At 37.1% G+C, this 17173-nt stretch overlaps 1 protein-coding gene across 3 annotated transcripts in view; it reads left to right on the forward strand.

Annotated features, from left to right (window-relative positions):
* The window catches only part of LOC106876782 (sodium-dependent phosphate transporter 1-A), a 312083-nt gene that overhangs the window by 259868 nt on the left and 35042 nt on the right, over nucleotides 1–17173 (forward strand). For 2 of the 3 annotated variants that reach the window (XM_052976433.2, XM_052976432.2), the window contains one exon: nucleotides 7455–7547. The exons of the other annotated variant lie outside the window; for it this stretch is intronic. In XM_052976433.2, the coding sequence (XP_052832393.1) occupies nucleotides 7455–7547 (93 nt within the window). The remainder of the gene's footprint in view (nucleotides 1–7454; nucleotides 7548–17173) is intronic. 3 annotated transcript variants of the gene reach the window in all.

Genomic DNA, 17173 nt, shown 5'->3' on the forward strand with positions numbered 1-17173 from the left:
AATACATGAGATGATGTCTTTAATATACAGCTAGTTAGTATACTGCTAGATAATGTCTTTTATATACAGTCTGTCAGTCTCTCTCTCTCTCTCTCTCTCTCTCTCTCTCTCTCTCTCTCTCCCTTTTTCTCTCAGCTTATATGCACTCTGCCCTTTATACAAGTCAATCTTTATACACCCGGTATATCATACCCAGCTCGTTTCTCTGTAGCCTCTACACATAGTTCTTCCCCCCCCCCACACACACACATTTTTCACCAGCTGTATTTTCAGGAGGCTTCTACTTTGTCAAAAGACAACAATAGGGAAATGATGAATGCTATCAATCAGAAAACCTTCTGTAAATCCTTAATAATTTCACTGATTCATCAACAAAGGCACTATTTTTTTTTAGTTGCTTATTCCTCTCCAAGCTTAATTTGTTGTTCACTTTACTTTACACCGCCACCTGATCCTTCGCTGCAATTGGCAGAGTCCATTGTATGATATGTGAAGGTACATGGCCTAGTGGCTAAGATCGTTGCACTCACAACCACAAAATCATGGTTTCAATCCCTGGACTGAGCAGTGTACTTTGTTCTTGAGCAAGACACTATTTCATATTGTTCCAATTCATTCAGTTGTAAATTAGCAACCCTCTGACAGGCTGGCTTTCCATTCAAAGGGATTGTTGCGATTTCAAGCAGTTATACATTATGAAAAATGGACAACTGGCCCTTATGAGTCCTAGGAGTTGAGATAGTAATATTTAGGACTTACTAAAATGTTTTTTACTGTATGTTACAACCATTTGAACAAGGTCTTAGGTCTGGGAGACAAATCTGATATTATGATATACAGCCTTCTACTACAACAACCCATGAACCATGTTTGTTCTTTTTTTTTTTTCCACTCTTCCTCTCACCAATTTTGAAGTCAGTGCTAAGCTTAAGGACTCTAACCTTCCATCTCTAAGTAAATCATTAAAGTTTAAAAAAAAGAAGTGCTGTGAGCTTTGAGGCCAAAATTATTTGAGGTAAACTTTGTTATATTAACTTGTTAGCATTCAGAATTAATCTTGTCAGATATAATGCTTATTTATTCCCATTGTTTTGATTAATCATTCATTATCTTATGGCTTTGAGATTTTGATGTTGTGATCATTTAATTTTAGAATGGCAGTGTAAGGTAGGTGCCACAGGTCAGATCTGGCCTGTTTGAACATATAATAGGTAGAATATTTTAGCCAAATATGGCCAGTATAAATGCTGAAGGATTAATACACTGTTTAACTATAAAGTCTGTAACATAGAGTTGAGAAATTTGTCTCCCCATCCATAGATAGGATTCTTGCCTATCATAGGTAACACTCCCTGGAAGTCTTGTACTGGTTTACTGTGGCTGGGTTAGCTGAAATGGTCAATACAAATATCCTCACCCAGGAACAAATAAAAAAAATAAACCAGCCTGGTGGGTGTTAACAAGTATGTAGAAAACGAATATGAAAAAAAAAAAAATGCATGCTGACGATCCTGGGGGGTTAGGGAAGGGACTTTCAGAAAATTCACAAGATCCAATTTTTCCATCATAACTTGGGTAAAATGGATATATATTGATTTTTTTTTTTTATGGAATCCCACGTTTTTGGTTATGGAGGATCCGATTCGGAAAAAATTTTTTCAAAAACTGCATTTTCAAAATTTCAATTCCCCTCCTTCCTCATTTTTCACTTTATCCAGAATTTTTTTTTTGTTTTTTGCAAAATACATAGAAAAATACGTAGAAGATTATGTTTCTGAAAAAAAAATTGTTTGTAAAATTTCAATTTTTCAACAAAATAAAAAAAATATATATATATAGGCGCAGGAGTGGCTGTGTGGTAAGTAGCTTGCTTACCAACCACATGGTTCCGGGTTCATTCCCACTGCATGGCACCTTGGGCAAATGTCTTCTACTGTAGCCTTGGGCCGACCAAAGCCTTGTGAGTGGATTTGGTAGACAGAAACTGAAAGAAGCCTGTCGTATAAATGTATATATATATATGTATGTGTGTGTATATGTTTGTGTGTCTGTGTTTGTCCCCATCGCTTGACAACCAATGGTGGTGTGTTTACGTCCCCGTAACTTAGCAGTTCGGCAGAGACCGATAGAATAAGTACTAGGCTTACAAAGAATAAGTCCTGGGGTCGATTTGTTCAACTAAAGGCGGTGCATCAGCATAGCCACAGTCAAATGACTGAAACAAGTAAAAGAGTATACCCTCAAGCCTTCAAGAAGGTTATCCACATGCTAGAAATAACAGCCGAATCTCACAAAACTGCAATAACATAATGTAATCAATCTACTCACCTTCCTGCAAAGATTTCTTTCAGAGTAATTTTCCCTAGAAATATGACAAAGTAATTCATCTGAAATAAAAGTGGGTTTTTTTGTTTTTTTTTTTCTTAACTTTTTAAAAAACTTTTTGGGGATTTTTTTTTTTTTTTCATCAATCTACATGAGAAAATACGGAGATTAAGAATATGGAAAAAATAAACACAAATTTAAATTTAATTTTTTCAGAATCATAATCTGAAGCCAGTATGCTCTGCTGGATGAGTAATGTCAGTGTGCATACTAGACAGAGTATAAGTGCCTTGAGAGAAAAGTTAGACCTAAGAAGCATCAGTTGTGGTGTGCAAGAGAGACGACTATGCTGGTATGGTCATGTGGCAAGAATGGATGAGGATAGCTGTGTGTAAAAGTGTCACACCCTAGCGGTTGAGGGAAACTGGAAGAGGTAGACCCAGGAAGACCTGGGATGAGGTGGTGAAGCATGACCTTCAAACATTAGGCCTCACCGAGGCAATGACTAGTGACCAAGAAATATGCTGTACTTGAGAAGACCCGGCAGGCCAAGTGAGACCATAACCTGTGGCCTATGCCAGGGGTGTAACCAGCCCATTTAGGCGTACCTGTCTTTCATTGGATACTAAACTATGCTTGTGAAGACCTGTTGAGGCAAGTAAAATCGGAATCGAATCCAATGACAGCACCACATGACTGGCATCCGTGCTAGTGGAGCGCTAAGAGCACCATCCGAGCGTGATCGTGGGCTCCATGCCAGTGGCACGTAAACAGTACCATTCAAGCGTGATTGTTACCAGCATCGCCTTACTAGCACTTGTGCCGGTGGTATGTGGAAAACACCATTTGAGCGTGGCCGTTGCCAGTACCACCTGACTGGCCCTTGTGCCGGTGGCACGTAAAAGCACCCACTACACTCTTGGAGTGGTTGGCGATAGGGAGGGCATCCAACTGTAGAAACTCTGCCAGATCAGATTGGAGCCTGGTACAGCCATCTGGTTCGCCAGTTCTCAGTCAAACCGTCCAACCCATGCCAGCATGGAAAGCAGACGTTAAACGATAATGATGATGATGATGATGATTTCGCAAAGAAAAATATTTCCAGATAAAGTGAAAAATGAAAGGGTGGGGGTAATTGAAATTTTGAAAATGCGGTTTTTGAAATTTTTTTTCAGAACCGGATCCTCCATAACCAAAAACGTAGTTATGGAGGATTCATAAAAAAAAGATCAATATATATCCATTTTACTAGAAGTTATCACGGAAAAATTAGATCTTGTGAATTTTCCGAAAGTCCCCTCTCCAGCCCCCCAGGGTCGTCAGCACACATTTTTTTTCCATATTCGTTTTCTACATACTTGTTAACACTCACCAGGTTGGTTTATTATTTGTTTTTAGTTCCTAGGTCAAGATCTTTATATTGACTGCTGAAACATCAAGAATAAAGATTATAACCTAGAGATATCAACATCATCCATAGTAGATGTAAACACAATATATTATCCACCCAGCCATTTTACCTCTACTTTAACACTTTTCTGACTATATTTCTTATGAAATATAATATTATTCTTGATTCATTGAATTTTGAAAATAATCAAGAATTTGGTGGAATTTAGTAAAATAGTTAACTTTTGTATCATGGCACCAGGGGCGGCCTCACGTAGGTTGGTATCAGATGAGTTAATAGACATAACTAATTATGCATGATGGCTATTTCAGAAACAGATTAATGTTTGAGAAGATATTTGTAACTGGTGAAGGATGTAGATCTTGTCCTAAAGATATTCCAAACGCGACCATCTTGTGTATCTAAGACTACATTGTACAGTATATGCTTCTTTATTTAAGTTGGTGGGATGTGATTTGCAGGAAATGGGGTTACAGTTTTTAGTCAATCAAGCAACTATGTAATGCACCCCCTCCCCATTAGCTCAACTTTGCAGCTGCTGGTGCTTACAGCAATTAATTATGTACACCTTACTGCAGCATTTACTGAGAATTAAGTGGACTATTGACCTGAGATTGACTATCAACATGGAACATCTGATTGCTCTTAACACAGAAATATCTGTGACCCAAACATTTTATATTTATTCATTTTGCAGTATACACCCCAGCCCTTCTCTCTTCATTGCCCTTTTGCTTTCTCATTAGCTTATGAACATCTGAGTTTGTAACAGTAAGAAATAGTTTTGTGTGCATTTAGGGATGACACATGATACTTACAGTCAAAGCAAGTAAGTTTAAGAAGTGAAAGCCATATAACTGTACTGGTGAAATATGATTTTTGGATGTTGAGTCTCACGGAAGCAATGACAGGTGACCGAGACTGTTGTCAATTTGCTGTGCTTGAGAAGACTGGTCAGGCTTAGTGGAATCGTAGTTATAGCCAGTGCCAGTGATGCATAAAAGGCGCCCATGCCAGTGACACATTGAAGGCACCCGGTACACTCTTTGGGGTGGTTGGCATTAGGAAAGGCATCCAGCTGTAAAAACCAACCCAGAACAGACTGGAGCTTAGTGCAGCTCTCTGACTTATCAGTTCCAGTCAAACTGTCTAACCTATGCCAGCATGGAAAACAGATGCTAAATAATGATGATGGTGATACACCTGGATGGATGGATGCATGCATACATATGTACATACATGCATTACATGTACGTAATGAATGAAATGCCACTGATGTATAATTACCATTAGCATTTTTTTTTTGTCTATTATCTTATGTTGGTATGGGTTGGATGGGTTATCATGATCCATTTTATTTGTGATGTGGCTTGCAGAGTCCAATATCCTTGTTATAACACTCCTCTCTTTTACCAAACAATCAATGGAAGCCTTCATTACTTCAGATGAGGACTATATATAACCTGCTCCTGATCATTTATCATTTTGCAATATATCTATGTAAGAAATATCACTATGAATACCACTTGTAAGGTGGCAAGCTGGTAGAATCTCTAGCAAGTCAGACAAAATGCTAAGTGGCATTTCTTCCAGCTCTTTACATACTGGGTTCAAATTCTGCTGAGGTCGAATTTACCTTTCATCATTTCAGGGTCAATAAAATAAGTACCAGTTGAACAGTGGGGTCAATGTAATTAACTTACCCCAACCAAAAAATTGCTAGTCTTGTGCCATGAAGGACAATGATATCTCTTACAGTTAGGATAAGTTAGTATATATTTTGCAAATAGCTATCATAGTGCTGTTAACATTTAGGACTGAAAAACATATTGAATTCTCAAATACCATCTTTTTCCTGTTACAACAGTTATTTTTGACTTACATAAAACTTAACTTTCATTTCGGGGTAATTAGTAGAATGATTAATTAACACTTTTGAGACCATGTTTCAAATTAAATACATACAATATGTCTCAATTAAAATCATAAACTTGGATGAATTTAGTAAAATGAATTTGTCATTTATTCAGTTGGTATTTAGAACATAACTTTTTAAAGTTATGTTAAGTTACAAAAAAAAATATAGTTGGAAGTAACAAAAATTATGATCAGAGGTTTTATTTTAAATGTGAACACTTCTGTGAAAATATTTCTTCTATAACTATCAATGTTATGAATATTGTATATTGTAAATATTTCATCTATATGCAAATATTCATGCATATGCTTTGTATGTTTTCATATGATTAGATATATTAATCCTTTAGCATTCAAATTACTCTGTCAAATTTAATGTTTATTTATTTGCCTTGTTTTGAATTAATCATGCATCATCTCATTGCATTGACATTTTAATAGTACTATTGTTTAGTTTTTGAATGACATTGTAGGGTAGGTGTGACAAGCCTGATATGACCAGTTTGAACTTAAAACAGTAAAATTTTGGGGCCAGATATGGCCAGTTTAAATGCTAAAGGGTTAAAAGTGGATTGCTAGTTCTATAGGCAGTGTGGCCCCTGATAGTTAATGGAGATTACTGGATGTAAAGGGTTACATGGGAATACCACAATATTTTGTTAAACTGTATGTAACACGAGTCAACGACAGCATCCAAGATAGGATATGAATTGGTTCTGAGTAATCCTGACCTGTTTGAGGCATGGCTAAGAAATTTTGCAGCTAGTATTAGAATAAAACAATTGAAAGATAGAACAAGGTGGTCTGAAAAAGAAAACAAATTTATTTTTATAAAGGACACATAATGAAGCTTTACTGAAGTTGTTACTTATGGTCTATTGAAGACAACTGGAGGACAGTTTTGAATGAAAACCTAGTGTGATCTTAGGTGGGTTGGTATCAAGAGGATGAGTTAAGAAATTTGTTGTGTTGGAATATCAAGAGGATTTCTGAACTGACACATATGTGCATACAAACACACATACATATACACACACATGCACACATGATTTACAAAAGTTGGAAATAAATAGCAAATGGATCTTGAATTTATTTTTTAAAGTCTCATCCATTTTTTGTTGTTGTTGTTGTTGTTGTTGATGTCATTGTTTAGCAGATGTTCAAAAGTGTTCCAATCATGACTGTCCTGCTTTTTCAAACGTAATCATACAGGGGCTACATCCATCCAATGTATCTTTACCATTTTTAATATGGTATGGTATGACAGGTTTGGTTCCTACTTTTAGCACAGTATCTTTCTACCAAATTTCACCCACAAGATCCTGCTTGATCTAAAGTTATGGTAGGAGACACTTCAAGCATCACACATTGGGATCAAACCCAGAATAACATCTTGGATTGTAAGGTAAATTCATTCATTCTTTTTTTTTTCCATTTATTTGGATCCTTATTTTTTTGTCAACAGTTTTTACAAATCAATCAAGACTCAGTGATTTCTGGCATCAAATTGTTCATGAAAAATGAGGATTAAAATAAATGGAAGAAAAAAAGAAAAATGAATTTATCTGCCAACCCAATGGTTTTGAAATAAATTTCTTAACCACACTGCCATGTTTGAATAAAGGAAAACAGAAAAACAATTTTTTTGTTTAAAAAATCAAAATCATGGTAGCTATGAATCACTATAGAGAAATTTACGATAATCTTGTACAGTTGTTCTATATTTTGTTTATAATTTTACCTAATTTCTTACATTTTATCTTTTTTTCCTTTTCCTTTTTGCTTTGTGTTTCTCTTTTAGCAAAATGTCAGAAAATGTGCAGTTTTCGGACACCAGAGAACTCTACTGAAAACCTCTATGAAAAACTTCCTGCCAATGTGCCTGAAATAGAGAGTGAGCGCCCACCTCTCCTCCTCCTCTTCCTCCTCCCTCTGCTTAATTTAGATAACAAATTTAGTTGTCCCATTTCCATTAATTTCCTTTTCTTTTCAAAACTTTATATAACAGACGCAAATATATACACACTGGTAGTCTCCTGGTTCTGTTCTTACAACTACCTGTTAGTTAGAACAGTTTCATATAGTTTGTATCTAGTATCAAATATACAAATAGTATATATTAGCAAATAGTAAATATTTGACCTAAAACAATATAAACATTCTAAAACAGTAATGATAATGAAGATGATAATGACAATGAAATTAGGTAAGTTGACAAATTTATACAACAGCAGCCAAGTCTCCCTAGCTTTTAACTAAACACTCTGTAATCTAAATCACTGAGATCATTTGTGTGTATGTATGAATTAGATATATAAAGACTTTACATCATCATCATTTAACATCCATTGTCCATACTAACATGGGTTGGACAGTTTGATCAGGGCTGGTAAACTGGAGAGCTGCACCAGACTCCAGTCTGATTTGGCATGGTTTTCTATGGCTGGATGCCCTTCCTAATGCCAACCACTCTGAGAGTGTAATGGATGCTTTTATGTGCCACCGGCACAGGCGCCATTTGCATGACACTGGCATCTGCCACAACTGCAATTTTGTTCAGTTTGATGGGTCTTCTTCTCAAGCATAACATAATGTCAAAGGTGTCGATCATTGCTTCATGAAGCCCAACACTCAAAAGGAACTCAGCCACCTTCCCTCTGTGAAGCCCAATGCTTGAAAAGAACTCAGCCACTTTGCCTCTGGGAGGCCCAATGTTCTAACAGTACTCTACATGTCACTGGCATGCATGAGTGCCAGTTATGTGACACCAACATCAGCCATGACTACAATTTCTCTTGGCTTGATGGGTCTTCTCAAGCACAGTAGATTACCAAAGGTCTCGCTTCACTAGTCATTGCCTCTGTGAGGCTCAAAGTTCAAAGATCATGCTTCATCACCTTGTCCCATGTCTTCATGAGTCTACCTCTATGACAGGTTCCCTCCACAGTTAGAGATCGGTACTTCTTTACACAGCTGTCCTTGTCTATATGCATCACATCACCATACCAGTGCAGTCGTCTCTCTTGCACACCACATCTGATACCTCTTATGCCTAACTTTTCTCTCAAGATGCTTACACTCTGTCGAACATGCACAATAACATTATTCATTCACTGAAGCATACTGGCTTCATTACTTTCAAGACTACGCATGTCCTTGGCTGTCACAGCCCATGTTTCACTGCCATGCAGCATGGCTGTTTGTACACATGCATCATACAGTCTGCCTTTCACTCTGAGTGAGAGGTCCTTTGTTGCCAGCAGAGATAGGAGCTCTCTGAACTTTGCCCAGTCTAATTTTATTCTCAGAGCTATGCTCTTGGAACAACCACCTCCACTACTAACCTGGTCGCCTAGATACCAGAAGCTATCTACTACCTCTAGCTTGCCCTACTGGCAGTTGATGGAGTCTATTTTCAGCATTTATTGTACCTGTGCATCTTCCACATGCAAAAGCTAGTTTCCCTATTAACAATCCTCTGATATTTCTTCACCTTTTATGTGTCTAAAGCTTACACCAAGTGCATATTTTAGAGTTTCTATCTATGCCTTTTCTACAGATTGAGCAGGGCCATCTACCTGAATGGATTTGTGATTTGTTTTTCTTCCTACTTATAAGACTTTGGTTTTTGCTAAGGTCCTTCGATTCTAGACTTTGCTTCCATACCTGGAACTTCTCTGGTTTTTGTAGTGATTCAGCTATAAGAGCAAGGTCATCAGCATAGAGGAGCTCCCACAAGCAGCCTGTCTTAAATTCCTCTGTTATTGCCTGGAGGATTATGATGAACAAGAGGGGGCTGAGCACTGATCCTTTGGTGAACCCCTACTTGTATGCTGAATTCTTCACTGTACTCATTGCCAACTCTCACCTTACTGGTAGCATCCCTGTACATAGGTTGTACAGCTCTCACTAACCACTCGTCTATTCCTAGTTTCCACATTGATCACCAGAGAAGGGATTGGGGGACCCTGTCAAAGGCTTTCTCCAAGTCAACAAAGGCCAAGTACAGAGGTTTATCTTTGACTATGTATTTATCCTGCAGCTGTCTTACCAGAAATATAGCATCAGTGGTGCTTCTGCTAGACACAAAACCAAACTGCATCTCATCTAGGCTAACTCTCTCCCTAATTAGTTGGGCTATGACTCTCCATAACTTTCATCACCCGATCCAACAATTTGATACCTATCTAAGGCATTACCATTACCTTTGTAGCAGTTAACTAAGGTGCTGCTACACCAGCCATTGGGTATGACTTCTTCGTGAACCACCTGATTTACGATACAGGAGACTAGACCATAACCCACACCACCATTTCAGCAATGATCCTGATCGACCAGGGGATTGCCCTGTCTTCATTTCTTTAATTGCTTTATCTACCAAGGTAGCCGATCCCTCAATTGGGTTAACATTTGGCAGGCTCTCCTCCTCCCATTCATTCTCCAGGTTCAGCAGTCTTTCATAATGGCATTTCCAAGTCATTAAAAGCAAGTGTGCCATCATCTATGTGGGCATTTCTCTCCTGTGACATCACAATTTTCTCTCACATGCTGTCTTATAATCAGAGACACTTCGATTCTTTGATCCTAATGTCACTGAACGTAAATAAACTTCTTTTCTGCTTCTCCCTTGGCTAGTTATACCTGTTTCTTAGCTTCCCTTTTGGCCATTTGATACAGTTTCTTGCTACCCCCACTCTTCCAGTCCTTCCAAACCTGTTTCATTGCTCTAATGACCCAATCTACTGCATTATTTCACCACCACGTCACCTCAGTCTAATTGGGCCTTTGTACCACCCACAGATTTGGTCCATGGGACTTAGCAAGCTGTTCCACAGGAATTCCCAGTTGCCCTCTATGTCACAAGTTTTTAGCTCCTTTCTCTCATTAAATTTCTCAGTTAGGATGTCCCTAAATCTCTGAGCACATAAATGGTCTTTAAGCTTCCAAATCCTCCTTTTCCAGATTGTTCTGCTTCTTTGCATCCTTCTGGCATGGAGTCTAAAATCACTAATGACTAATCTATGGGGATACATTCTTCACCAGGGAGGTTCTTTGTATTTAAGAGCAACCATGCATCCCGCTGCCTGGTGAGAATAATTGATCTGGCTAGTGTAGCCATCTGATTGGTAAGTTATCAGGTTACAGATCAAAAGGTTATTCGCAACACAGAACTCCAGTAGCCTTGATCCCTCTTTGTTTTGGGAGCTAATTCCATGGCTCACATACATCATAGAAAATACCTGGGTGCCATCTGACATGCACATTGCGGTCCCCAGCCACGAAGATGAGATCCTTGTCATTTGTCTTACAGGTAGTCTGCAGAAGAATATCATAAAAGTTGTCCTCCTGTTCATTTGATAGGCCTGCTTGTGGATCATAGGCAGGGATAATAGATGCTATGCTATTCTGCAAGACTAGCCTGAGCTTAAGCACTCTAACACTCACTCTTACTACCTCTATGACCTTATCCACCCATTTCTCTGCAAGAAGTATACCCACACCACCTACCCCGTCACTGTTACCTTCCCTGAAGATTTTATATCTATGTGTCTTGCCTGTGTGGAACCTTGCGTCCCTTTCCTAGTTCTCTTGGATGCAGCATGCATCAACATGCCTCCATTCAAGCAGCTCAACAATCTCGCTAGACCTATATTTCAATGTGCCTACATTGAAAATGCCAATCCTGAGAACTAGGAAAGGGACGCAAGAACATGGGCAGGAAAGATGGTCTTGGACACCTGAAAAGAAGGTTTCAGTGATCATTTGGTAACAGACATGTCTCATCAGTTGGTCTCGCTTTAACCTACCATCATTCAAACATGTTAAAATTGTTGCCCCTATTGGTAGTGAATAGTGTTGTAAATATAAATAAGTCAATGTATAAATTAATTAATTATATAAATGATCTGCTGTTGGTTAGTCCATTATATATAGGGAGAAAGAGGTAGGTGGTTTGTTAATTTACTAATAATTTCCTAAGTATCATCTAACCTTTTGGTACATGCATTAGTGTGGGCGATTGTTGGTAGCAGAAAGAGGGACGAAGGTATGCAAGTCTTCTGGCACAGAAGCGAGGTAGAGCTCTGTAGGGGTTTCTGGTATTAAGAATAGGTGGTGGGGGCAGGAATGTGTGGGCACATCATGGACATGCAATGGCCAGTTTACTATCGTTGGGGAGAGAAACATGGCAACAGCATGAGACATGAATAAAACAAGAATGCATACAAATTTTAGAGAACAATTGCAAAAACATAAAACAGGGATGGAGAACTAAGGGTTTAGGGAATTACGGTTTGAAGGTTATTTGAAGAATTAAATAGTTACAGATTACAATAGTACATGTTAGAATTATGGGTTAGAGTGAATGAATGAATGAATGAATGAGATGATTAAAAAGCGAGAGAAAAATTCTTAGCTGTGCATATCACGAAACAACAGTGAATTATGCAGCGTGAAAGTCTAAGAAAACATGTGCTAAAGATCCTTTACAAGAACCACAGCTGGTAGTGATCAAATAAGATGGCCAGTTTTGCTACAGGAAATAAAAATAGCAGCAGTTAGTCATTCTGAAAAGAGAACTATGGCCAGATTACTTTTGTTGGGGAGAGAAACATGGCAACAGTGAGAGACATAAGAAAATAAGAATGCTTACAAATTTTAGAGAACAATGGCAAAATTTTATGAAGTAGGGACTAGTGGCATGAAGGTCTAAGAAAATATGTGCTACAGATCACAGACAAGCAATGGCCAGGTTACTATCATTGGGCAGAGAAACATGGCAACAGTAAGAGACCTGAGTAAAACAAGAATGCATACAAATTTCAGAGAATAGTGGCAAAAACATTATGAAACAGGGACAGAGAACTAAGACTTTAGGGAATCACGGTTTGAAGGTTATTTGAAGAATCAAATAGTTACAGGTTATGATAATACATGTTAGTATTATGGGTTAGAGTGAATGAATGAATGAGACGATTAAAAGATGAAAGAAAAATTCTTAGCATATCGCAAAACAACAGTGAATCAAGCGACGGGAAAGTCTAAGAAAACATGCGCTATGTAATATATGCAATACACATATTTGTATGACTGATTTCTCCAGCAAACACATATATGGTTTGTGTATGGCCAAGACACTTAAAATATCTAAAGGCTCAGTCCACCTGACTGACACTATGGAGGCAACTCATCATCAGTAGTATTGAAGCTTGTTGGTGATGTCAGCCTTGACTGAGCAGGCCTATATAATCAAACACATTCCTGTGTTTGATTATATAGGCCAATTCTTTTTGTACCCCACCCCACTTGTCATGCTTGGACATAAGTATTGGTTTGTTTATGTCCCCATAACTGGGAAGTTCAGCAAAAGAGACTAATACACCACCTTGAAAGTTTTAGTCACACAAATCACCCTCAGCACTTTTTTTTTTTTACAAGTTAGTAATTATTCTATTGGTCTCTTTTGCCAAACCACTAAGTTACAAGAATGTAAACAAATCAGTACCTTTTGTCAAACAATGGTGGGTGACAAAACACAAGCATAAAGACACACACACATGCATGAATAGATGTGTGTTTATGTGTGCTGTGCAGTGGGACTTAACCCAAAACCACATGGTTGCAAAATGAGCTTTTTAACCATACCACTGTGCCTTGTGCTTATGGTGTATAATAACAAAGGGAGAATACAATCAGTATTACCTCCTTTTAGGGGGATGGACAAACAGTGATAGAGACATGCTGCTGATTATATTAATAGTTTCCCAATATCTATTCGAAAAGAAAATTTTTTGTCAGTTTTTCATACCTTGTATTTCTAGACTTTGAAAGGCAAAAAGACACTGCAGGAGAGTCTCTCTGTTTATTTATTTTGTTTTGTTTTGTTTTGGTTTTTTATTTTTCTTATCGATTTTTCTTCTTCACACTCAAGAGTCTAACAGCAGTTGAGAAGAAACCTAGTTTAACACCTGTTATTACCAATAATGCATAAAATAATCCTAAGTCCTAGTTATTATTGGTAGTGTAAGATTGATATAATAATAATAAAAATAATAGTAATGTGGTGCATGTGTAAGAAATTGCCTGTTTATGTTTGCATGATTTTGTTTAATTTTTATGGGGTTAGGTGAGAAGTATGCTAATTTTTGTGTTTTTCAACATCTATACATCTATAAATGTGAAAAGTAGACTGCAACACTACTACTACTACTACTACTACTACTACTACTACTACTACTACTACTACTACTACTACTACTACTACTACTACTACTACTACTACTACTCATTACTAATCACTTACAGTCCCAATTTTTATTTTTTTGTTTCTGATCTGTAATGAAACTATATTTCTTTTAAAATTATATTAGTTTGTATTTTTTACTTTGTTTATATTAACTTTTTTTTGTTTTCTTTTCTGTTGTTATTGATTTTCATGATATGTTATTTATATCTAGCAATGATACCCGGTGTTACTCAAGTGTTGAATCAGTAAAAAAAACTTGTTCTTTTATTTTATTAAATGATTCATTTTGTTTTTTAATATGAATCTCTTATTATTTTCTTCATCATCTTATTCCATCCATTTTCTCCACCCACTATTCTTGAGAGGGTTATGTGGGTAGAGTCCTCAGATACCTGCTCTATAGAGTTCCACCAGAAGCAACCATCATTAGTCTCTCTGGCTGGATTCCTAAGTGTGACCAACTGAGACTATGAATATTATCCAACTGCCAAGAGATGTAATAACTGGAAGAAACGTTAGAATACCGGGCGAAATGCTTATCTGTGTTTTGTCTGCCGTTACGTTCTGAGTTCAAATTCCACCGAGGTCGACTTTGCCTTTCATCCTTTCAGGGTCGATAAATTAAGTACCAGTTACGCACTGGGTCGATGTAATCGGCTTAATCCCTTTGTCTGTCCTTGTTTGTCCTCTCTATGTTTAGCCCCTTGTGGGCAATAAAGAAATAAGAGGTTTATCTCTAGGACTCCCATTAGTTGACTTGACTTGAAAAATTTTCTTGCATTTTTTTTCCTGTGACATTCTAATCACATGCCCAACCTGGGGAAATTCCCTGATCTCCAAGCTATGCACCCTCTTATGTAATATTCTCCAGAGATTCTTCTGAAGAACCCCGTTTCTGCCACTTCTATTTTCTCTTGTACACTTTTAGTCATTACTCAACATTATTATATGCTTAATTAAGGTGTCAAATTGAGAGAGTCATTAAAGCATTAGATGAAATGCCTTGCAGTATTTATTCCAGCATTTTGTGTTGTGAGTTCAAATCACACTGGAGTCAATTTTGTTTTTCACCCTTCTGGAGTTGATAAATAAAGTACAGCAATGGACTGGCTGAAATGTTAGGGGCAGATAGTATGCCTTGAGTGTTTATTGTGACTCCTTGCATTCTGAGTTCAAATACTGACTTAATCTATCATAGTATAGCTCTGTAATCAGTCAGTTGGACTGAGCCTTTAGATATTTTAAGTGTCTTAGCCATACACAAACCATATATGTGTTTGCTGGAGAAATCAGTCATACAAATATGTGTATTGCATATATTATACAGCACATGTTAGACTTTCACGTTGCTTGATTCACTTTTGTTTTGTGATATGCTAAGAATTTTTCTCTCGTCTTTTAATCACCTCATTCATTCATCTAACCTCGTAATACTAACATGTACTATCGTAACCTGTAACTATTTAATTCTTCAATATTACACAACAGGGTGCATAGCTTGGAGATCAGGGAGTTTCCCCAGGTTTGACATGTGATTAGAAGGTCACAGGAAAAAATGCAAGACAAGTTCTTCAAGTCAAGCCAACTGATAGGAGACTTAGAAGTAAGCCTCTTGGTCAACCATTACATCTCCTAGCAGTTCATACTCTCAGTTGGTCACACTTAGGAATCCAGCCAGAGAAACTAATGATAGTTGCTTCTGGTGGGACTCTATAGAACCTTTAGCAGAGTCCACTCTGTTGCAAGCATTTAGGCCAGGTCTCCAGTTTGAGGAGACCTAGCATGTCTTAGAAACCTGATACAGATTCATGGACACTGCTTTACTCCTCTGATTAAAAAATTAAAAGAAAAACTCAGAATAATCAAGAATCTAAAGAGTGATTCACTAAAATAAATTTTGTCATTAATCTGGTGTTTTAGAACATAGGAGGATTTTACATAAAATTCTGATCAAGTGTTGTCAGAATTAGCCATAGTCTCGGTTAGGTTGGTATGAAAACAGTTAAGCCAAGTAGAACAATTCTGTATAGTGAGACTAAACTCTCCTCTCACCTAACAAAACCAGATATTATATGCACACACACATTACCACGGTTTCCTTAGAGTGACTCAGGCACAAAACGTGTAACTTTTGTCAGCAACATATATGAAGTGATGTGGAGTGAAGAGAATGAAAATAACTTTTTACACCGGAAACAAATTACATAGCTGATTCAACACTAATGTCTCTCCCAAGTGTTCATTTTCTTCTTCAGTTTCACTATCCACCTCTATTATTTAGATTTCTACTTTGCTTAGCTTGAGTATGACATGACATGCTGTGTCATTATGAAGTTTGCTTTGCAATCCTGTACTTCTGCATTCAATCACACTGCCTTCCACTTTGGACAAGGTATTTTCTAGCCTAGAAAACAGGTTCAAAGGAAAAAAGACCACATGTGGTGTAATTAAGCGTAAAGTAAAAAGAAACAAAGAAAATGCACACTAGGTATGAATGTAATGGATTTTTTTAAAAACAAATATATGTACAAACAAATGACTTGAAGTTATATTAAGATGTATAAAAATCATTATAAAAAATCATAACAATTTCGCTATAGGTGGTCACTGACTGTGAATTAACACAGGTTGTCAAGCAGTGTTGGGTATAAACATATACCTAAGTGAAAAAAAACTGGATGCAAGGGAAGTAAACAGTTTTGGAAGGGATGTAATTAATGTAAATACAATTACTAGAATTTAAAGTAGTATTTGAGATATATAAGGATCAGTGAGGTTATTTATATTAGTAAGGTTAGTAGTGTCCTATATTGAGTTATGTGTTCATGTTAAGTTGTGGTTGATCTTTATCAATAAAAGTTGCTCTTTATTTAATCTTTGCTGCACTAGGGTGTCCTAGGAACATTGATAAAAAGGAAAGATAAGGAAGTTTGGTTTGAGGTTCCTATACCTATGTGTTCACTAACCTATATCTGTCTATATTGTTCTTTATGATGTGTTGTTCTTCGTCTGAGGGACATTCGTGTTTGGCCAATATAGTGGTTTCTGCAACCTAAGCAGGTAATAACATAGATTAAGTTTTCAGAGGCACAAGTGAAATTTGACTTTATCTTAAATACTTTACCTTGTTTGAAGTGAAATTCTGAACCCTCAAACAAGGTAAATGAAATGAGGTGCCATATTTTTGTTGTGATACTTAGTATATTTTAAGTTCTAAATAGCCCATTATAAGATTGCAATCCTTGTAATGGGTTATTTAGAACTTAAAATATACT

This window comes from Octopus bimaculoides, chromosome 25, assembly GCF_046866305.1.
Source record: "Octopus bimaculoides isolate indiv1 chromosome 25, ASM4686630v1, whole genome shotgun sequence".
In the NCBI taxonomy this organism is placed as follows: domain Eukaryota; kingdom Metazoa; phylum Mollusca; class Cephalopoda; order Octopoda; family Octopodidae; genus Octopus; species Octopus bimaculoides.